The sequence below is a fragment of the Helobdella robusta genome (assembly GCF_000326865.2).
Source record: "Helobdella robusta unplaced genomic scaffold HELROscaffold_2, whole genome shotgun sequence".
In the NCBI taxonomy this organism is placed as follows: domain Eukaryota; kingdom Metazoa; phylum Annelida; class Clitellata; order Rhynchobdellida; family Glossiphoniidae; genus Helobdella; species Helobdella robusta.
In genome coordinates, this window is record NW_008704083.1 from 3,403,279 (window position 1) to 3,428,689 (window position 25,411).

The 25,411-nt window shown below is 30.7% G+C and overlaps 3 protein-coding genes across 3 annotated transcripts; 2 read left to right on the forward strand and 1 right to left on the reverse strand.

Moving 5' to 3' along the window:
• Positions 1-1,036: 1,036 nt before the first annotated feature.
• On the forward strand, positions 1,037-4,287 carry HELRODRAFT_160275 (hypothetical protein; the record flags this gene model as incomplete). Its single annotated transcript, XM_009017247.1, has 4 exons — positions 1,037-1,133; positions 2,007-2,983; positions 3,069-3,170; positions 3,739-4,287. 4 exons carry the CDS (start codon positions 1,037-1,039, stop codon positions 4,285-4,287), a joined length of 1,725 nt encoding a protein of 574 aa, XP_009015495.1.
• A 12,379-nt stretch (positions 4,288-16,666) lies between these two features.
• On the reverse strand, positions 16,667-17,230 carry HELRODRAFT_63876 (hypothetical protein; the record flags this gene model as incomplete). Its single annotated transcript, XM_009017248.1, has 1 exon — positions 16,667-17,230. One exon carries the CDS (start codon positions 17,228-17,230, stop codon positions 16,667-16,669), a length of 564 nt encoding a protein of 187 aa, XP_009015496.1.
• A 2,547-nt stretch (positions 17,231-19,777) lies between these two features.
• HELRODRAFT_160277 (hypothetical protein) lies at positions 19,778-23,493 on the forward strand (the record flags this gene model as incomplete). The annotated part of the gene is made up of 5 exons (XM_009017249.1): positions 19,778-19,849; positions 21,417-21,484; positions 21,730-21,890; positions 22,741-22,784; positions 23,437-23,493. 5 exons carry the CDS (start codon positions 19,778-19,780, stop codon positions 23,491-23,493), a joined length of 402 nt encoding a protein of 133 aa, XP_009015497.1.
• Positions 23,494-25,411: the final 1,918 nt, after the last annotated feature.

Here is a 25,411-nt window from a genome sequence, read left to right on the forward strand (position 1 = left end):
TTGGACAGTACGATAATAAAGGTAAAACCGAAACTTCACCCCAAACAAACCAACTTTGATAATTTTAATTTAATTGGCATGCAGAATCAAAAAACTAAACCAAAACGTTCAGCTGAGAAGACCAAACCACCAATTCCTGATCCAACAATCTTAGAAGCTTCATCAAATTTTAAATCAAATCTAATATCTCGGGGAAAATCTAGATTTTATGCTTCTGAAAATGAAGCAGATGAGATAGTTGACTTAAATTTGATACCGTATATAAAGAAGGCCAAGCCCACTCTTCCAAAATATCCTAACAAGCCATGTCAAAGTATGTAATAGTTTTTTTACTCATTCATCAATTTCTCAATATAATTGGATACAATATGGATAAATAAAATGCTTTCATGAAATATCATATGAAATTAAAGTGAAACAATGAGCTTAGCAAGTTTTATTTCTTAACTTAGCTAAGGTCTAATTTTTTTAACATTTTTTATCATCCGGCCATTATTAGAATAAATTGTTTTTCTTACGACTTACGTTCCAGATGAACTCTTAACCTCTCGATCGATACTTATCTTGTCAAATTTTTAAAATGCCTTCCTACCTACTCATCATTTATTTTTTATTTTGAAACCATACGAATACACTTGTTCTGATTTTACTACTTGACAACTTTAAAAAATGTTTAAATTAAAAAATTTTTGTAGTCAGAATATTAATTTTGCTTATTAGTTGAACATTTCAAGTTAATTAAGAAATACTTATGATTTGAGTTACTGAACGCTGTAGAATGATTGAAAGTTTTGCAATACGAGACTAGACATTACGAAACTAAACATTCATTACGAAGATGATATTGATGATGAGAAAACGGGAGCAGATCTGAACTTTGAAAATTTGTTCGTTTTATATAACAATGCAGATTCAAAGAAAATTATTTATGACATTTGAACACATAGAAGTTTTATTTTAAAAGGTCACCATGTTTTCAAGACGTTTCAAAAAAAGAAAAAACGATATAATTAAAACGAGACGAAACGGATACAAAATGTTTATGTCTCGAAGCAAGGACGAACCTGTCGAAAACGTTTTTGTTGTTTTGAGACGTTACGGTTTTGACAGGGGCCTAATTTACAATGTTTTTTGTTAGTGGCGATGCCTGATATAAATTTTACTCAATTACTTTATCGTTCAGCCATGTAAGTGGAATATTTTTCATCAACTCCACTCGCCAAGTAGAACATGTGACCTTCCAAATATTTTTGCATTACAATAAAATTTTAATTTGGAAAAATTATCGCTATATGAAAATTTACTTCTGCCAAAGGGACATGATTAAATTTAAAGCTATTTTAAAAGATTTTTGTTTTTATGGGTAAACTACTATACAGCTTAATTAATATGGCTGTCATTATCATGTGATCCTTCTTACTTACAATGGACCACTGGTTTAAAATAATTTAACAATTAATTATAATTTGAATTCTGTTTTAAATATTAAAGTTGTCTCAACATTTAAAAAATTGAAGAACATTTTTTTTCTGAACTATAATTATTTTTTATGGACAATCCACTAAATTTCTTTTTCAACCCGTTTCTATTATTTTATTTAATTTTATATTAAAATTTTGCAAGATGGCCAGCCATGTTTGTTATTTGTTAAATAAGTTATTTGGTAACTTGAGCATAGTCATTCTATCTTCTTAATTTTGTTTGCAAACAAATTAATATCGTCATATCGGATTGTAAATTTGAAAAAAAAGCATTTATTTTTATCGTTTGATATAACCTTTAATATTTGACAACAGATTACTCACATTTAAATGCACAGTGAAATGTCGTAATGTTAAAGTGTCGATCCCACGTTGCAATGATCTGGTTTGAATGCAATTTATAAGTTAACGCGTATCTTCGTACGTTCTTTGTTGTAACTGGCACCTAAATAATGTAAAAAGTACTGCGATTTCATATTTGGCTAAATTGTATTTGTGAATTTAACTATTTTTCACTTATTTTAGCCCATGGGACAGAAGATTTTCAAAAGAGACCTTACAAAACTCGGTATGTGCACAGTGAAGCTGAAATTTCTGACTTTGAGCCTCCTGAATTACCTAGTCCAGGTACATCTTTCAAGCAGGCAGCTTTAAAATCAATGAACACTGCAACAAAAACGAACCACTATAAAAGCTTTTTGTTGAGACAACCTGGACATCACGACAAAAATTTTAATTATCTTCTCAAACTTTACAAACCTCGTCATAAAAGAAGATGTAGAACAAGACATTTATTTCCGTCAGCTGGCAGATATGGAGAGTATGAAATGAGGAGAGTTTTGAGTAATAGAAGTTTAACTGAATCTGAAAGTGAAATTGAAAATATGTCATTTATAAGTGATGATCAGAATGATTATGATTCGTTCCACGGATCAACCAATTCTTTGGATCGGTCAGCAGCCAAAATTGAAAACCCAATTTACAAAAGTTTAATGAAATACAAAAAGTTAAAAATGATGGGAAGAGATCCAAATAAATTGAACAGCAATCCATTCAACTTTCCAGAGCCACGCATATTTAGTTTGGAGAAATATGATGATATTGCAAAAATTTGGTTGGAGCAAGTTGATAAAAAAACAGTTAAAAAATCTGATACAATGTATTTATCAGTTCTACCGGACGGAAAAGATTTACCGATTTCATTGCGTCCGAGCAAGAGCTACACACCCGAAAGTGATTTCAGCTACAACATAAGACCGCAATGGGTCATGGCAAGAAGCAGAATCAATATAAAGAAACAACTGTTTGACCAATTTTCTGAATCTGCGTTCGATCATAATGTTAGTACAAATTTTGGCAAGCATCTAGTGCTGTTCTTTAAAGTTGGTTACAATTGGTTGGAACTCGCTTGGATTTTATTTGGTGATTTGTTGAAAGAGTCACAAATTGTCCGACTAATAAAAGATGTTCAACTAAAACACCCTAATAACTTAACTAGCCAGGTGAATGATTTTGCAAAATTTTTAATTGGTTAGATTTATTTTCACTTAACTTTATTGTTAAAAATGGTGTATTTGCACCGAAGAGGCTTTTTATCCAAACTCAAAATGCGCGTCAATACTCTACTCTGGCCATTCAGTTAAGCAGGAACGACACAAAACAAGGTCACTGCAATTGATTTGGTTAAACGTTAGAGCTAGACGTAACACTTCTAAATACAGAGAATTAAAATAGTGCTTATGTGTTTATGTACATGCTAAATCTTTTTTAATTTGAACTGCATAAATCTACTTAACAGTTCAAATAATTTTTAAGATGTTAATCCTCAAATTTCAATTTTAGTCTATCATATTTGTTTGTTATTTTAATATAATGTATATGAATTGTTAAACATTCTCTACATATCGTATGACCTAGGGTTATGGTGAACGTAGTTCGTATGAAAATCAAAGCCATGTTAATCTTCTTTTATATCTTGAACCGTATATTAACTTTTTTTATACTTATAATATTTTTATAACTTTCATATACTATTATATCACATTAAACACCTTTTAAACACATCTACTGCCGCTTTTCACATGTCTTTTTCCTTTAATTTCTGACCAGCTTCTTTAACTTTTACTGAAGATTTGTGACATTGTTAAATACATTTTATTGGTATCCTGAAAAGTTTTTTATAATATTTGTATTTAGTTCGTTTTAATATTAAATTATTTTAAGAAATTTAATTTTTAATCGTTTCACGTTGTTTAAGGTTACTGATTTAATGCAAAGATGGTGGCATACGAAAGGGGACGGAGCAACTATTCAAGAACTGCAAAAAGCCTTAGATTTATTACAGATATTCTACATAGAAGAAGAATTAAACGACAATGAACAACCAGAAAATTCACATTTCAAAGTGACTGAAGACATTTTAGACGTTGGCGTGGTTACGACAAAAAATCCAAATGTCAGTCGTATGTCAGAAGAGTATAATACGAAATCTCTAAACAATAGTTTTATTAACTCATCTAGAGAAACTAAATTCGTTGATGATCTATCGCCTGAAAAAGTTTTGAAAAAAAATCAATTTAACTCTAATGGCATGAACGAACTTTTAACCTCCGTAAATAAACTTTCAAGAAGGAACCCCCATGATGAATCATCAGATGCATCAAATGTCGTGGCATTTGGCAAGGAGGAAAATAAAAAGGATACGCTTGACGTTTCCTCCACTCTTACAAAGAAGACCACGTTGAAAGACAGAAAAAAATCGCCTGTTGGTATTTACATTAATTTGAAAATTTTAACTAAATTGTAAGTTGGTTTTCATTTTCTCTTTAATTGAAAAACTTTAGTCCTTGAAGTATTATTTTCAAAGCTAGTATCAGATACTATGAAATAATTTTTGCTTTAATAAAAATGTTACATGTTACCGTTACTATATGATTTATCTTTAATATATTTAGATTGTACATAAACAATGTAAAAAATACTGAAAAAATTAGGAATTTTAGCAATTATTATGTGAAGACAAAAAACCTGATTTATTTAATTTTATTTCAAATAAAATGGCAGTTCAATCACGAAACCAATCTGTAAAAGAACGAAGATGAAAAAACTGCAAGTATAATCTTCCGTTTTCAGGTCGAAGTTAATTTATGGAAATCCGTTTTATGAGTAAATTTTAAATAATTTGACAGGGTTGCATCTCTTATTTGTTTCTATCATTTAAAATATTCCATAGATGGAATTGATAATCCATTTTGGTTGCTTGTTTATGTTGTCAGATTTGTAAATGTTCGAAAAATTGAACAACTACGCACGCGTAACAAAGGCAAAACGAAGTTACAGGCTAACAACCTGCGAACTATTTCATCATGTGCTGAATTTTTGTTACTAAACAATTAATTATTTTAAAAAATCTATTTCGATATTTTTCGACATTTTGTATTTGACAATTTTCAAATAACTAGATAACTTGTGACAGTAGTTCAGTTAAGGTGTGTTGAAATGGTTGTCATAAACTGTTTTTTATTTTTTTAATTTTAATCCTTATTAATGATTTGAATAAAAAAAAAATGAAGGTGAATGAGGTGGTTAGAGATATTTTAATTTTGAAGTGGGTAGAGCCATAAGATTCTGCATTTTTGAGGTACCCTCAACTAAGATCTCTCTCTTGACTGAGTTTAAGGAATCCTGAAAAAATAAATATCAAAGGACGTGAATCAGCGGTAACAAGTGGCCAATGCTCTTTTAGTTGACAAATTTAGTTGAAGTTAGTTAATTGGAATTATTTTAATAGAAATTGAAATATACTGCCTACCGGGACGTTGAAATGAAAGCGTTTGCGTCATCATATTGTATTTTACCTACTGTGCGTATTGTTATCTCAAGATTCCTTTTTTGCAACAGTTATAACAGATGTGTGACGTCCATAACGCTCATGTTTTCAGTAAAGGTTGGTAATGAAAAGAATATGATAATAGGACAATATCAGTACAAAATACCATGGGTGAAGGTTATTCTACACTACGGTCACATATTTTTTGAAGCTGATCTCAATACTAACCCTAGTAATCGTATATAATTGTGTATATATGAATGTATACGACGCAAAGTTAAAATACTCTTGTTTATTTCGTTTCCGTTAAAATTGGAGCCAGTATTTTAGGTTTGAATATATATATATATATATATATATATATATATATATATATATATATATATTATTACTTCCAATTTAACTTTTCGATTTTTCTAACTGTTGATCGTAAATCATTTTCAAGTTTCTTTAGTTCAGAATCAAAATTTTTGTTTGTTTTATGCATGATAGAACAGAAAAGCTTTTTTCGGTATTTCTATACCATCTTCGGTGTTCAAATTGATATGTTGTGATATATATATATATATATATATATATATATATATACATACATATATATGTATATTTTTTTGGAATAGACTGCCAAATGACGTCTAAAGACATACTTGTATAAATCATTGCTTTGAATTACGTTGTTTTTTTTTTATTTTATGAACATGGAGTGCTGATGAAAATTTTTAATTTTAATTAGCGCTATATAAATTTTAACATAAATAATAATAATAATGCAATTATTGATGAAAATCACAGCATGTTATTTTATCAATAATTGCATTTCTGACAATCTTAATCCAATATTAGGTAATTAACGCTGAAAAAGCTGTAATTTTCGTCAATAATTGCATTTCTGACATTCTTAATCCTATTTCTGTTTAATGTTTCAACAAAATCTTATATATATATATATATATATATATATATATATATATATATATATATATATATATATTATTATAAGAAAACTTGTATAGCGACTTTTATAGAACTACTCAGAGTCGCTATCCAACATAACCAAAAAAAAATTTTTGTCCATTTAAGTGATCATACAAAAACAAAAATCTTTCGAAAATAAACATAAGTATACATTGTAAAAAGAACTAAAACAAAACAGATAAATCCTTTAAATTCATGCTGCACAGATGCACACTCTCGACCATACCCAATCACTCAAAGTAATGTAACAGCCATATAAGAACCAAACAGCAACCACTTTAAACCAAATCATAGATACATTCATCCACACTTTATCCACATCTATCACACACAATTACGCTCAGAAGATGCACGATAACATATAATTCAGAACAACCAACACATAAATACCCAACCACCAGCACAATAATTATTATATATATATATATATATATATATATATATATATATATATTTACAATATTCTATAAATTATATCGAATGTTTGGCGTTAATATGTTTGTAGTTCGTTTTTTCAATACAAACTACAAACATATTAACGCCAAACATTCGGTAGAATTTATAGAATATTGTAAAAATTATGGTATATTATATTATTACCAACATATATATATATATATATATATAAACACTTTATATAATAACATTTGCATTTTTAATTCCGCATTTATTAACATAACATAGCATAATAGTTCAATAAAAGGCGCGAACTAAAGTTCCTATGCCCCCAACAAAATCATAATCAAAATATAACCAACTCTAAATAACAGAAAATAATATTATCGAAATAAAACAACTAGTCTGAAATAAACCACAATAGTATTAACCCAACTGAAAAAGATAAAGAACGAGAAAAAAAATATATATGTATACATATCAATCAAGCTTACAGTTAAATTTACACGGCATATCCTTCAAAGCATTGTCAAGTTTCTTTATAAAATCATCAACATTGCATGCATTCACCACATCCTCTCCTAGACCGTTCCAAATGTCAACCACCCACTCGATTACAAAAAGAAAATTTGCGCAAATTTCTCCTAAACTTTTGCGTTGTAAGCTTGAATTGATGACCCCTTGTTCTGTTATCTTTTGCCATTATCAAAGTAAGATAACACGACCCTTCAAGATCTCAGGTCATCCTGAATACCAATATAAGGTCACCTCTTAGACGACGGAATTTTAGAGTTGGAAGATCCAGGAATCTCAAGCGGTCCTCATAGCTCAAGCCACGACGCTCCTTCACCAATTTTGTTGCTCGCTTCTGCACGCGTTCCACATCCTCACTCACCTTCTTAGTCCACGGTGCCCACTAGTTGGCTGCGTACTCGATCCTTGATCTGACAATTGATTTGTCTATTAACAAAAAAGAAAATGAAGATAAATGACCGAAATTAAAATGACGCGAAATTAAACCTAAATAACTATTACATTTATTTATACTATTATAAATATGTTTGTGAAATGTCAAGTTCCTATCAAAAATTACACCCAAGTTATTTACTTTATCACAATAATTTAAATAACTTCCATCTATATGATATAAATTGTTTTTTAAATCATTTTCATTCCCACTCCCATATCTAAAAACCACACATTTTTGAATATTTAACTTCAATTGCCATTCATGGTACCATTCAAAAAGACCATTCAAACACAACTGAACAATCATTCTATCATCCTCGGAACAAATACTCTTAAAAAACTTGGCATCATCAGCATACAAATAAACACCCACACCTGCTCTATCTGCAAAAACATCAAATAAATCGTTGACATAAATAACAAACAAAATTGGTCCCAACCCCACTAGTAACACCAAAGTTATCTGACGTAGAACCATTGACTTTAACCACAAATGATCTATTTTTCAAATAATCAGCGATCCAATTAATATCCAAATCATTCACTCTGTAAGACTTTAATTTAAGAATAAGCTTATCATGTAGAACTTTATCAACAGCCTTCTCAAAGTCAGTATATATAACATCCACTTCTCCACCCCCCATCAACTATCAAACTCCATTCATCCAACATCTTTAGCAACAACAAAACAGCAGATTTTCCAGGCATAAATTCAAATTGTCCACATTTAAATAAATTATTTTCTTCAAAATGATTCATGAACCGATCTTTAATTACTGACTCCAAGACCTTACAACACAAACAACATAAGGAAACTGGTCTTTAATTCTCCACACTACATGCATCACCCTTTTTATAAACAGGCACAACAATACTGTGCCTCCATGCATCCGGAATTGTGTGCAAACCCAAAGAAATATTAAATAAGTCACATAAATAATCCGCAATCACACTACTACACTCAACCGAAACCTAGAAGAAATATTATCAGGCCCAGCTGATTTATTTATATCTAGTTTCTTTAACTTTAACATTATATCGTTGACATTAATGGGCTCCCACGACATTTCACAAACACACCTAGTACCACAAACCATTGCAAAATTATTCCCAGCAGGCATACTAAACACACTGCTAAAATAAACTCCAAATATATTAGCCTTTTCTGTATTGTTACTTATGTTTACTTTATTACCCAAACTATCAACCCTAGATAAAATATTAATATTACCCTTTGATTTTCTTTTTACATTTATAAAATGCCAAAAAGCCTTTGGATTAATCTTAATGTTTTTAGCTAGATTCAATATATAATTATTTTTAACTATCAATCAATATATCAATCAATCAATCTTCGTTTTGCGTCCAGAGACACGGTTTCCCGAGGTAGGACGTTGTTTTTTTTGCAATCAACTTTTTGCGCCAAATTAGACGATTAGTTGTATCCATTTCATTTAAATTTAGAGCTTTCACGTCTTGCTCGATTGTTTGCGACCAGGACTTCTTTGGACGGCCTTTGGGACGTGTGCCAGGTACTTCAACATCTGCAAGAGAAGTTATGGCACTTTGTTTGACATGACCAAACCACCGCAGACGGTGTTGCCGGCATTCGTCCTTTATATCATCTAAACCAGCACGACGCAGGATTTCGGTAGATTTGATGTGGTCTTTCAGACTAATTCGTTGCATCCATCGGAGCATTTTCATGTCGGTTCGTTGAAGTTGTTGTTCCAGTTTGGCTGTCATTGGCCATGTTTCTGCACCATATAACAACACCAGATGTATCACAGATTTATAAAGTCTTGATCGTAGTGGTAGTGGGATGTCACGCCGCATCAATATAGAGGCAAGGAGATGCCATTTATTCCAGGCTGCACGTATGCGTGCTCGAACGGCAGCTTCAGCTGTTCCAGTACAATCCAGAACATCCCCTAGATATTGAAACGATGTGACTTTCTCTATTATAATGGCTTCAAAAACAGTGCTATTTCGAATTTGTTGTTGTGGATTGATGCAAGCAGGACAAACAAACAAACAAACAAATTTTTAACTAAGTTAACATATTTTCTAACCTTTATTAAACTCATTTAACAAAAAAACTGATTTAGATTTTACAAGTTTCTTCCATAATTTACACTTATAATTTATTAATGCTACCAAATTCACAGAAAAATTTATCTTATGCCGTTTATGATTAACATCAAGATACATATACATCAGTTGCCTCTGACAAATTATACGAAAAATGATTCCACATTATATTTATTATATCAGAGCCATTAACATTGTTCACATCATCAAAATTCTTACCCAAAACATTAATAAGAAAATTGCGCATTGAGTTATAATCATCTTTTTTAAAATTATACTTACTAATAGTACTATGCCTTAAATTATGCCACTTATACCTACATGTGAAACTCAAAACAGAATGATCGCTTTTCCAAATTGGTGCATTATACTCCAAATTCTTAATTAGATCAATATCTTGAACTAGCTACAAGTCAAGTTTATTAGATCTCTGGTTACAACGATGCCTTGTTGGAAATTTAACAAATCATTACACAATTTATAAATTTACTTTCCAAAGATTTTGAACCATGATTTGTTGACACCAATTCCCAATCAATCCCTAGAATAAAATCACCAATTATTATTTTAAAACATTTAATTTGAACAAATTCTATTAATAATTTCAAAAGGTTAGCATTATTAGTAGCAATGGAGCTAGGACTCCTTTATATAATTAATATACAAAAATCAACATTTTGACCCAAAAGCTTAATACATAAAAATTCATTCAACCTAGTTCTAAGAGAAACTTTACAAGAATTTACATTAGTCCTAACATAACCACAAACTCCTCTACAGCCCTTAACCATAAAGTTTTCAGTGAAAAGGTTATAATTTTCAATATTTAATTCAGAAATAAAATATTTTTTTTTATATTTTTAGGATTTGTCTCAGTAAACAACATAACATCATAATTATAAGTTTTGGCCAAAATCTTTATCTCCTCAAATTTGTTAAATAATGATTCAATATTAGAATACGAATACAAAACATTTATTGTAGAATTTGTATTTTTTCTGCAATCTCACGACCATCATACTCCCCGGCAGTCCTCTTACTCTGTAAATGTAGCCCCCCTTCTTTAAATTTTTTTTTGTTTACCCTCAGCAACTAATTGTTTAACTTGCTCTCTCTGACTTTTGGTCAAGTCATGTCCAATTCCAACTCCCTTAAATTTAACCTGTATCGTACTCAGTTTTCTCAAATTTTCCATTATCATATTTTAAACTCTCCTTTCCTTGAAGATCACCAATATTGGTCTTGGCAAAGAACCCTTTTTACCCAGTCTGTAAAATCTTTCAACCTTTGAAAAATTAAATGAACTCCCATATAAATGAGAAAAATCTCACCAATTCTAATTCTGTCTGAAGACGCTAATGCAGCTGGATCTTTACCTATTTCATCTAACCTAAATATGTTCAAATTGTTAGCCCGATTTTTAGACAAACAATTGTTAGACAAACAATTAAAACATATTGAAATAATATATATGTATATTATATATGTTTCAATATATTTATGACTTTCCATAGTTTTCAGACAATCTTATATTAATGCTAACTTGACTAACTTGCACGTGTATGCTTTTTGTCGACTAACGTGTCTTCTAATGTTTCAATTAACGTTTCTTTAATAAACAATTATATTAAAAACAAACAAAGAAGTTTTTTATTTTAAACAGGTTATGAGCCCAGAACGCTTAATAAATTGTTTAGAGAAAAAGTTATTTTGAAAAAAAAAGAGATTGCAATTCGTGACTAAAAGGACTTTTCCAACTATCGTTGAAGCAAGAACATCAATTTTTTTTTCTTCAAAATGGACTCAAAGCTTCAAATAAAACAGTTAAGTTGCGCAGCCGATTGGCCCATTTGGAAACGTCGTTTTCGAGATTTCATGGACTACCATGAGGGCGCACTTGATGTGATTGATAGGAAGTTGTCGAAACCAGAATTACTAGAAAATCAAACAGAGCAACAGACAAAAGATTTTAAAAATAAATCAGATCTGTTTAGAAAGGCAAACAGTTATGCCAAATCAGTAATTGAGAATGCAGTCACAGAAGATACATACCAAAAGATAATGGACAAGAACACAGCGTTTGAAGTTTGGGAAGAATTAAAAAGAAATTTTGAAGCGTCAACTAAGGACCAACTGTTCCAAGTTTGTAGCAATTTTTTCGATTTCAATTGGATAGCGGCTGTAGATGTATCCGGCCAAATTGCAAGATTGAAGACTTTATGGAACGAATTAAACAGTGGGCTTCAGGCATCGGGAGAAAATAAACTACCAGAGCTGCTATTAGTATGCAAAGCGATGCAGATTCTCCCAAATAGTTTCCAAAACTTTAAATCAAGTTGGCTAGTGCTAGGTGAAGAAAAGCAGTCGATAGATGATTTAATCACTCATCTCTGTGCTTTCGAAAGAGAGATGAAGACTTTCGACACAATCGATAAATCATCAAGGCAGAACGCCTTAGTTGTAAATGTTGAAAAGCCAAGTTTCAACAAATCAAGAGATTTCACTAAAAGGACAAAACCAGTTGGTAACTGCAACTATTGCCATAAACCTGGACACTGGGTTAAGCAATGTAGAAAGTGGGTCAGTGATGGAAGACCTTCTAAAAATTCCAAAAATGTTTCAGCGACACCAAGAAAAGCATATGATGAAACATCAAATGTAGTTTTGTGCACGTCAGCCAGTAATCAAACACTGAGAGACAACACTAAGTGGTATATTGACAATGGAGCAACAAAGCACCTAACGAACAATCCAGATAATTTTGTTACTTTTGAAAAGTTTGTCGCACCATGTTCTGTTCAAGCTGCAGGAAAAGAAGTTCTTGCTGCTGTGGGTAGAGGCGAAATAAATATGCTGTCAACAGTAAATAACAAACAACAGTATATAAAACTCTCAGATGTCTGGTATGTTCCAAATATAGGTAGAAACCTGTTTTCCATATTAGCCGCACAAGATAAAATTTTAAAAAATAGCAAGTTTGAATCATATGCAACCAAATGTCAACTCAGTATAAAGAACCGAGTGGTAGTACAAGGGACAAGACGAGTAGATGGTTCCTTGTATGAGGCAAACTTGATTTCATTAACTCCAGATACACCGGCTGAAGTGAATATAGTCAGTAAAAATTCAATAGTGCAAGCTCTACCATGAACGTTTTGGTCATCAAGATAAACGTCACATAAAGAATGTTATAGAAAAGGAGTTAAACATTAAAGTTTATCTTGACAAGGATTTGTGTGAACCATGTCTCTATGGTAAAGCACATCGGTTAAAATTTGGCAAGAGAAATGCAACCAATAAACCAGGTGAACTACTATCAGCAGATGTTTGTGGTCCTTTCACTACAGAATCATTTAATAGTAAACGATATTTTGTTGTTTTCAAAGATCATTACAGCAAAATGAGGTTCATTTCTTTTCTTAAACACAAAAATGAAGTGAAACAGGCACTACAAAATATTTTGTCTCAAGCAGCGACTCAAGGTCATAAAGTAAAAGAATTTTTGAGTGACAATGGAGGTGAGTTTGACAACGAAGAAGTTCGAAACATCCTGCGCAGCCATGGAATCACGCAAAGATTAACAGCACCATATACACCTCAACAAAATGGTGGTAGTGAACGTGAAAACAGAACAATAGTAGAAATGGCACTCACATTGAAGTACTCAAATCCAGATTTTGAATTTCCAGTTGCTATGTGGGCTGAGTTATGTTCAGCTGCAGTATATTTACTTAATCGAACAGGCAAGTCGTCGATTGAAGATAAAAGCCCATTTGAAATTTAGACAGGTAAAAAGCCGAGAATTAACCATTTGAGAATAATTGGCTCTACATGTTTTGTTCACATACCTGATCAAAAACGTCAAAAAATGGATAAGAAAGCCATAAAAGGTTACCTTGTTGGTTACGATGGTGACGAACGCTATCGTATATGGCTCAAAAATCAATATAAAATGATATTCTCAAGAGATGTAGTTTTCCAAGAAAAACCTATGAAATGTACAACATTTGAACATCAGACTCAAAAAGATTTTACAACAGATCCTCAAATCAGAAAATGACTCGAGTAGTAGAAATGATGATTCAAAAGAAGAAATTACAGATGACACTGAGAAGATTATAGATAATTCAGTTAAAGTTCAACTCAGAGATAGGTCAAGCTTACAGAAACCTAAGAAGTTAGATGATTATGTGATGCAGGCTGAGACATATTTATTAGATGTACATGAACCAGATACATACGAAGAAGCCATTCAAAGCAGAGTCCGACTGAAACTCCTGTGTGGACATATGGGACTAATGTCATAAAATGTTTTGAAACAAGGGAAAGTATTGAAATAATATATATGTATATTATATATGTTTCAATATATTTATGACTTTCAATAGTTTTCAGACAATCTTATATTATTGCTAACTTGACTAACTTGCACGTGTATGCTTTTCGCTTTTTGTCGACTAACGTGTAACATTTTTTTTCTCACGCTGGGTTTTCTAATATTTCAATTAACGTTTCTTTAATAAACAATTATATTAAAAACAAACAAAGAAGTTTTTTATTTTAAACAAAACACACAAACAGAAAAAAGTGTACAACACCATCGACAAAAATGACCGCCATGTATCCAGCAACCGTGAAAGGTTGCAGTACTAAACTCTCGATGCCTCCAGTCAGTGCACCTATGTTAGTGCCTTAATTAACAGTAAATGTTAAACAAAATTAACCGTGTATAGTCCCTCACAAAAACAACAATGAAACACGAAACCTCTAGAAAATTTTTAAAATTATTATATAACTTAAACGGAGAAAATTTATTAGAAATTTAGAAAATCGAAATTCCACTATCGCTCACCATTTTCATCATTTAATCATTTTTTTTCCCACGCTGGGTTTCAACAATTTTGTGATGATAACGGTTAAGATCGAGCTGATGTGATTGATTGACCATTGTTAGTATACTACTTTGGTTTTCGGTTGCATCTATATTTCATTTGTGCACGTTTCAGCAGCAGCTAAAGTTATTCTTTCCTCGAAACTTTAAAATTAAAGGGTGATCTTTCACCATTTTTACTCTGCATGAGACCCTTTTAATTATTAGTTTTGACTGTGTCGTTTACAATTATTGTTGCTGCTGCTATGTTATTAAATATGCTGATCATTACTCTAAGATCTTCGTTGATGTTGACGATGCATGATTAACTTCTTCCCGCTGGTCACATTTCATCCGCTTCTGTGTTGAGTTCTAGCATTTTTTATCTACAAACATCCATTTGAATTTTTAAACATGACTCCAGCTTTTTGATCTTTTTGGTGTTATGTTCAATATCATATTGTTATCCTTCATTCCAATTCTAATTTTTTATTTTAATTTTTTGCGTTACTATGTGAGATAAGGACAGGTTTATATTTCTGTTTCTAGTTTCAACTAAATCTTAGATGAATAACTCTCTAAAAGACTGCAACACTAATGAATCTGTAATAACCAATCTGACAATATCTGAAATTTAGTTTGCACACTAAAAACTAAATATTTATAAGAAAAATCACGAACGGATAACTCTGTTAAATATCAAACCGCCATGTTATTCTTTTAATCGGAAAACTGGTTTTCTATATTTTTTGGTTTAATTTGCACTTTAATTTTCAATTCTTTTTCTCAAAAAATTATATTTATTTTTTGTTTGGTTAAAAATGTACACATATATTCATTGTCTTGATTTTATTCTTGAAACGAATCTTGAATCAATGAACACCGTCAAATTTTGTAATCCACCACAAGTTGAATAAACACAAATCATTCAATAAAATGTACGTGCTGAGAGACTTGTAAGTATCACAAAATTCTTTAAACCACACAAACATACACACGCGCGCGCACACGCACATATATATGCATGTGTATGTATATATATAGACACAAGATCATCATATATATATATATATATATATATATATATCTATATATATATATATATATATATATATCTAACAAAAAACCTAATGAAATATCGCAAAATGAAAACATGCATTATGCAAAATGAAATTAGAGTTGCTGGTGAATATGTTTATAAAAATATAAATGTAATTAATACAGAATTGTTTTGACAAAATCATTTTTAGAGTAACTCGTACATATGAATTAGATCAAATAAAATAAAAATTGTAAAAAAAACGTTGATACAAGATTAACCCGCATGTGTATATATCCTTAAACGTGACCAGACCATGAAAAATGTAACTCAGAATAAAAAAATACAATAAAATATGCTAGAAACAAATTGACCACTTCCAACCAGCAAGCACCTACACTCGTCGCTAAAAACGACGATGAAAATGTGATTATACCTAGACCATAATCATGAAAATAAATGTTGAGTGACCATTTTACTATCATGTTTCCTATCAGCATTTTTGAAACGTTAATCAAATTAACTTTTGAATTCATTAACATTGATGACAAATATATTTTGTAAATGCAATCGCACAAAGAAAAAATAAACCAGCCTAGTGAACAGTGAGCTAGGTTGACTAGAATGAAAATTTTTTATTCTAAAAAACTTAATACACGTAATAAAATATAAAGAAAATGGAAGTGGATGTTTTTAAATATTTTAAAAGAAGACAAAAAATTCCATATTTTCATGAAATACTGTAGTTTTTTTTAATACTACTATTATTATCATTATTATTATTAATATTATTTATGCAATTATTATCTTCATATCAATGAATGTCGTCATCAAGTATTCAACCGAAGCAACAGTTATTATTGACGCCCTGTACGCATACACACAAACACACACACACACACACACACACACACACACACACACATATATATATATATATATATATATATATGAAAATTGTATTGTGAAATAAATGAATTTATTTGTTTATTGGAAGAATTTAGCTTAGAGACATGTTATGAAGGTAAATATGATTTCAACTCTAAAAATACGTTGGCGAAAAATGTTGGATCTCTATTTATTTTCAACATGTCGGAACTTCTAGTATTAATTATTCGAAGACACCTATCCCAAAAATGTTGACTAGCCTCGTGGTTGACGAGGAAAGGTTTGGATGGGTAGCTTATTTCGTTGCCCATGTACGTGTAAGCGAGGTAAAAACAAGTCAGGACCAATGCCTGCAGATTGTTGACGTCGATGATTTCGTCCATGAGTGGTGTTTCAAGTTCTGAACTGACGAGAAAGTATATGAAAATGATATTAGCCGGATTGATAAAGGCAACATCTTGCCATCCCTGGGATAGAAGTGACCGATCGACGTATTTCAACCACGATAAAGTTTTTGACGAATCAAATTCTTTCAAGTGAGAACAGCGTTTCTTGAAAAACCCCCCTAAACAAAGAAGTAATTCCGGCGTTGTTGCGTGCATGATACGTTTTCTAGAATAAATGTTAGTAGTTATATTGAGAGAATTTTCGTTCTGATAAAAAACGGAAACATAAATCGGACTGGTTTTCATTTGACTTGCAATTACATTTCTAATATTGTTCTTAAGAACATTCTTGCCGAAAAAGCTATTTTTGCGTAATCCATTATGTGTTTGACCATCATATTCAAAAATGTTGTTGTTAATTACGCGTTCCAAAAAATTGTCATCGGCATTGTAGCAGTTTTCAAGTTTGGTTGTTTTAGATTTGTCAGATAGGAAAGCCTGGTTTTCAAACGACGTCTCCAGTAGCGAAAATTTTGATATTAAATTCAAGCAATCTTGCCAACCAACGACTTCTTGCTGTTTCAAATTTTTTTTGTCGGCATTTAATATTAGTTTTTCTTTGTAACAATTGTTATATACACAATCACACGAATCATTAATAATGCACGGCTTGTAACTGTTGTCAGCTGGTGGTTTTGACAAAGTTTTATCCAATTTTTTTCCCGGTGTCAGAATAATGTAGTTGTTGTTTTCGAAATCACTCGGTCCCACGTTGTTGCTATTTTTTTTATTCTGGATAAAACAAACCGGTTTGAGTTGCTTCAATTTAAGATGTTTAAAATCAATTGTTTGATTCAGTGATTTTGATGAAGTTCCGTTTTTCATATTATGGAAGACATTTAAAAACGATAAAGAAGAAGACGATTTTGTTTTCAAATTTCTGTTATTGTTGATGTTTTTATTATCAATATCATCAAATTTGACATACGACAAACTTTCCGACACCCCGTTTCTTCTATACGAAATCGGAAAATAATCATTTTCACGTACCTTATGATGGTAAGATGTTGACGCTCCCATTTCAGTAAATTTTAGAAAAATTGTGTTGAAAATTCATTACGATATTCCAATTTATTACTGTTTTAAAACGAAATAACCACTGGATAGCGCTTCTTATGTTTCCTAGTACAAGCAGACACAAAAACAACGCTAGCTTATTGATTTTCAGACTGCTTAATGTATGCACATAAATTTGAATCGTATTTTGCGATCATTTTGCTAATTTTCTTTTTTCAATTTAAATAATTTCATTAACTCATGAAACTTGAAAAACACATTTTTTTTATAAATTTGTTTCGGTATATTATTGATAAATCAATTAAAATTGAAATTTCAATTAAACAACTTTTGACAGGTTGAAGCATGCGTTTAATATGGTTTTTAAAAATTTCTATAAATTATAACTTGTAATTTAAAAAAACATAACCACATCAGTATTTATAAAAATTAACTTTGAAACCACAAACGTGACCGCGGTAGCCTTAGCGAGGCGAGACCGAGGCATTACTTCATGAGGGCACGTTTTCATGTATTCAATTATGTTTAAAAAATACTATATTTAAAACTTCAATGGTGATTTCTGAAGGCAATTAATAAATTAGATGAAGTAGAAACGATTAAAACGAACATATTTATTTAGCCTATTCACTAAGCGCGCGTATAATAAATCATTTCAAATCGAGTTTGAAAACTTAATGTACAAGTTGTACAGATATAATAAATAGGCAAATTTGAAAAAGACGGAGACGGGAGTCGGAAATTGTTTACCCGGAATCGAAGTCGGAATTTTTTGAGGAGCCGGAGTCTGAGTCGGCATCAGATATTTTTTATCTACTCTGGTATTCAGCGGCGGATCAAGGTGGAGCTTGGAGGCCAGCGCCCCCAACGTTGTGAGTAGTATTTGCATTAAAAGTCAGTATAAGTCATTGTTTAAACTGTTGTTTTTGTTTCAAAAACCTTCTCTTTTTACTTTAGCCATGTGCTTCTTGTATATAAGTCGAGTACTATACGAGGCGTGTAACCAATTTCCAGCCCCACCATCCATAGTCTATAAAACTACACCAGACAGGTCTAAAAAAGCTTTATGTCAAAGGTATTATAAGTATATGTCAGAGACTCAACCTATAATCATTCACACAACTAGTTTTTTTTATTTATCGATCACCTCACTCACTAAGTCATCATCTAGTCTATTAATTTGCGTTTTTATGCCATTACTTCATTTTATTGTCAATTTATTTTTCTTTTATTTATTTTATTATTATTATTTATTTTATTTTTCATGTTTAAACATTTTTCTTTCTCCGTTTTTTTATTTATTTATTTACCTATTTGTTTAATTTTGTACTACTGCTTTGCATGCTGTAACAGTTTCCTCGCCTGTCAGATCCTGATTTTTAAAGAATAATAAAAAAAACCTCGACCCCTCTCCTCACTCTAGCCATGCCATTAATACTGGTCTTTTTGTTTTTTGTTTGCGTTTTACCTTGAGCTCAAACAAAATATTTGATTTGAAAAGAAATGACATAAAGATATTGAGTAAATACGCAAAATTGTAAAGCCGAAATGGTGTAAAAGGAAAAAAAATGTATGTGAAAGGTGTAAAACTTTTTCGAATAATTTATAATCGAATTCAAGTTTAGCCATTTAATATAAACCAGTGGCGGAAGTAAGAAAGGTTGTCAATGTGCGCAATTTTCATTGAAAAATTGAAGCGGTAAACGAACGTGTCGTGATTGCGGCTCGCACTCTTCTCTTACCTCACTAAACACCTAAACGGGAACCGTTTGAAAGATGATTCGAACAAAATCTCAAGCTGATGCTCACGTTTACAGTCAGTTAAAACAGATGAAATCCAAGCAGGAGGTGGTTTTTGATTTGATGAGTATTTTTTTTTATTTTGATTTATATTTTGTTTATTTTATTTATTGCGGTTAATAATGAAAAACTATAAAATTTGTAATTCAAATCAAATGGTATTTCAAATTGCAAACAAAATAAACTATGCCTATTATATTATATATAATTATATAAGATACAACAGTAACAAATTTCCTTAATTTATTTTAAATTTTTAATTTAACTTAAAAATAAATTATTTATTTAATATTTTAATTTAGGCTTAGCTGATATAAAATATAAATATATTATATTAGTAGATAAAATTAAAATTGATTGGCAGAAATGTAGATCCAGATGTAATAATGTAATATTAGATGAAAAAAGTTTAATCTGACAATCTCAATGAAATAATTAATTATTTTATTTTATATTTATTTTATAAAAATAATATAATTGACAAAGTTTGAAGCAAAATGTTGTTTATAATAATATTAAAATTTTAAAATTAAATTAAAATTAGGCTTTCTGTTTCTAATGTATGATGTTTAGTTCCTCTTAGTAATGTATGATGTCAAGGGGCTTTACTATTAAATTAACTTTTACTTTATCTTATTCTTAGTGTTTAGTTGATTCAAAGTTAAAATAATTAAAATTAACATATAAAATAGGCATAAGAATAATATTATCTTATATCTTCTGATTAACTTTTGCATGAAAAGCAAAAAATTATGCAAATTTGTTTCTTTATTACTATAATAGCTCTACCACATGTTTACATGCAGGTGATTTTTTTCTCACTATTGGTAAATAGCTAGGATTGCTGGTGCTAGGGTAAAATTAGTGGCATGGGATATTGAAATACAATATGAAAGTGAAGGACTTCACATCATGGCTCAATTCTTTGCTATGTGTTTATTTAAACAAATTAAAAAAAGTTTTAATTAGCTGCCTATGATATAATTATGCCAGAAAGATCCCTGACATATTGATAAAAATTTCTTGCTGATATATAATTGGAAATATGAAATGGGTTCTCAGTCTGAATGTTTTTGTCAGTATGTTAATGGAAGTTTCATGTCTATTGGCAGGATGTATTAAATAATTCAAATGGTTAGGAGAGTTCCATAATATATTGGTTATGGGTTGTAGGTGATAAAAAGTTAAGTTATTTAGTAGAATTGGAACAAAATAGAGTGTTAATCAATCATTTATATAGCACTTTTCTCTAACTGATCAATATAAAATAAGATAAAATATGTTAGACAAGAATGAAAATTGTCAAAATTTGATAGGGCATTGTAATTAGAAACAAAACTATATACTTTTTTGTGAGATTTTTTTCAGATGTTTTAATTTTGTTGCTAATATTTTATCATCTTTTCTGATTTATCATAATATTTTATACTTTCACTGCCTTATAACTTTTCATTTCTTTTTCTTAATTATTTCAGTCATTTCATTACCTTTCAAGTCACTACTTCATCTGAGATCAAATGCAAATATGTGCTTTTGTTTTATTAGCAAATCGTATTTATGCTTTAACTTTAATTAAGCTCCAAAATAACGAAAAAGCATTTGTAATTTTTAACAGAGAATGCTGAAAGGATATTCGTTTGCAAAGATTTATCACGATATAAAGGAGTATAAAATTGCTGCAAAGTTGGTTTTGTGTTTCTTAACAAATTGTCAACTTATAATCTTAATTTTTGTTGTATTTGACATGAACTGTTCGCGATGGATCTTAATAAAACATACCTCACTAACTACTTTAGTAATTTTAGGTGTGCATTCTATTGTACTGGAGGGAAGTTGCAACTGTATGAATGCCAAACTTTAAATTTGCTGTTAAATTTTTTTATAACATTATTGGGTTAATAATAACATTAATCTTTATGTTCGCTTAGCCATTTGCTGGATTTTTTATCTGTGAAGGATAACTTTGCCCCTGCCCACAAATTGTTGGGGCAGATATACGAAGCCACAAAGGCTGACAATGCTCAAATATTGAAGGCATATAAAAAAAGTTATGATATTGATAGTACACAAACAGATATCCTATTGAAAAGTTTGTTTATTTATTAATTTTCATTTTAATCATTAATTATATTCTAACATTTAAAATTTCTAAGTAGGTTACTTTGTTTAACAAACTTTTGCATGTACTGAAGCAGTAACTTTGCCTTGTTGATCTAGTCTAAGTTCGTGTGGGATTCAAATTTTGAATTTTTATCAGACTTTTGTTTCAACGTTCTCACTCGAACTTCAGTTAAAACAAAATGTTAAAATTAGCAAAAATGTAAATCATGCCGTAGCTGAAGGACCTGTTATAGGAAAGCTTAATGGCAAAGGGTTGTCCATTTTGGTTGCTGTTGTCTGTATGCACGACCACTGAGTATCTTATCTGAAAATGATTTAAGGCTTAACTTTTAAAGCATAATAGTATGCTTTTTTAAACATAATTGTGTGATTTCTGCAAACAAAGCACTGACCTGTTTTAATCATTTTGATGGTCTTGGTTTTCATGCGTTTGATGCTCTGCGTAGTGAAATTGAGTGGTAATGGTGAACATAATAAGCTGTATATGACTTAATGACAACATCACCATTACAGTCATGGGAATAAAATTATTTGATCAATCAATCGAAGTTTATTGAGTAGCTAGGATCAATTTTTCGTGCTATGCCAGTGTTGGTATAATAAGCTAAAATAAAATTAAACAAATGCACAAATCTGGCTCCAAACGGATTTGCAAAAATCCAATACCGTATATTGCTGCTGTAGTTTTGTTATTTATTATTCATAATTATTTTTATAAAGGAATTCCTTTTTTGGAAACCCGATTAATACATTAACACTTACATAAACTCACAGATTTCCACAAAAATTATAAATATTATTCTTTTTAAATATTCCAGTTTGTGAATTGTACAGTCAAATGCCAGCTGATAATGATGTCAAGGTTGTTAGCTTTTTGTTGATTTTCATAATTTTTTCAGTTGAAATTAGTGCCTCTTTTTTTTACAAATGAAATGGACCCGGGTATTGGAGATTAATGATATCTTTTTCAGAATCTGGAACTAGGCTTAAATTCTATGTATGCCATATCTTTTTAAATTAAATTGTAAAATCAAACACTTAACTGATAAGCACTGCTTATCTTGAGCCTTACCTGGAAATTTTATTGTTAATGGCCATATATAACAAATTAACTTTATATATATATATATATATATATATATATATATATATATATATATATATATATTGAGACAACACATTGTTCATTGCATAAAAATATAATAGTATAGTGTCGGAAATTTTACAAAAAAAAAGCACAACTGATGGTGTGAGGTAATCTCTTCCTCTATCTTTCTCAGGGAATTTTTTTTTATGGTCCGACAATAATTTTTGTGTATATTTTTATCGTGAGTTCGACCAGTCCTGTGTGGCACTGGGCTTTTCGAATTATATGATTTTACTGAGTAACACACGAACGCGTAAAGAAAAATATTCAATAACAATTTTATTAATCGACGGAAGTAAATGAAAAGGAATTGAACTAAATGAACTCTATAATAATGTAAAATGTCAATGAACAAACTGGAATACAGGAATTAGAACTTCTTCTTGTGGGATCTTCGACTTGGGATATGTTTCTTGCCGTTTAATCGTACAACCTCGACGTGTGTAACCGATAGTGATGTTGATACAACTCCAAGAAATAAAATGAAATGAATGCGGAAAAATTACAAAAAAATCGGAGCCTATGGAAATTGCAAGCTGCGTGTGAAACTATACCAATGAGTATAGAATCCAGCAAAGAACCCTAGGTCCACAAATGGCACAAGAAACAAAACAACGAGACGGATTCGTTTTCACAGAATCCAAGGCCTGTTTTCACTGGGCCTGTCTGTCAGTCGGTCGGCTTTCGCACAACCCTGGCCTGTTTTCACTGGGCCGTCAAGTCTGGTTGGCTTTCGCACAACCAACACAAAACAACAAGAGTCAGAACAACACTGGAAACAAATTGTGTGACTTTAGTACGCGTGTGAAACTATGCCAATGAGCATAGAGTCTCGTACCAAATCCACTTTTGAGAACTTAAGACGTTTCTGAAACTATGCCAATGAGCATAGAATCACGCAGTAAGTCTCTTAGATACCAGAGTAGGCACTGATTATTCGAAGCTGCCTAACTGGTGAAACACAGGCGGACTCTTTTTGAGAACTTAAGACGTCTCCGTGCTAATGAGCATAGAGTATCGAATTAGGTGTCTGAGGGACCAGAATAGGCACTGATTATTCGAAGCTGCCTTACTAGTCAACCTCCATGCTTTTTGCTGTCTCCTTCCTCCACCCTTATCAAAGCAAAATTAGATTTTGTTTCGGGTGTTTTTAAACATAAAAATTTCCAAGGTATGTCCAATTAATCAAAAAAAAAAACTACTAATTAAATTTTAAAATAATTTGTAATAATTTATGACGTCATCTAAATTGCAAAACAATCACCTATCGAGTAAATTAACTTGCACCATGCCCCCTATCGAGTGAATAAATTTTGCGTTGAAAACTTTTTGAAGTATTTTTAGTCAGTATTAATTCATAATTCTGAGAATAGGTTTGACCAAGATCAACTATACAAGGAAGTGTTTTGTTTGTTATATAAAAATTCATTCATTTCTTTTTACTCTTGGTTGTTTTTATAGCTGTCTACAATCATGATGAACAATACATGTTTTTTGTATGCTTAAAAAAATGTTCACTTGAGGCTTTTATTATTTACATCAAAAAAAATTATAAATTCGTTAGCTGTTCAATTAGTTACACCATTTAATTTGTTAGTGCCTATTCGAGAAATTAATATTTATTGTGAATTGTGATGCTATGTTTTCTGGTGTTTTAAAATGTTTAATTGTGTTGAAATAGTAAAATATTTAGGATCCAAACCAATATGGGATAGGTGTCACAAAATGTTATTTCAGCAATGATTTTGTTAAAATTTTATTTGTGTTCACAATATCAAGGCCCACAACAATTCTTTCGGATTCGTATTTATTTTAATGCTTCAAAATACTTTTTTATACAGATTTGGTTAAAAAGAGCAGAAACATGCTTTCCTCTAAATGATACAATCCTGCAATTGAAAGTAATTGTATTACATTTATCATGTATTTTACTTTCAGCAGAGACAATGAGTCTATTTACCACAAGATGTTATTCATTTTATTTACCACAAGATTTGTTTGGTAATGATGGAAGTCTGGTAGTCTCAGATGTCCATTAAATAAACCCTTTAGTTAAGACACTTGTATCTGCTTTGGTTAAGACACTTGTATTTTCACAAGCTTATGGAAGCACAAATTCTGTGGCATTTACAATAGATTTTTGATGAGTTATGAATTAGATGAGTAAGTTAAGTAGATAAGTAACCTTTGACACAGCAATTAAATTTGGGGAAATTACAATTTTGATTAGCTAGTTTGATGTCAACAGAAAATGCATACCTATGCTTGCAAATATTACAATTGCAAAACTATTATTTTAATATAAAAATTAGTTTTTTGAGGAAATACTTGAAACCAGACAT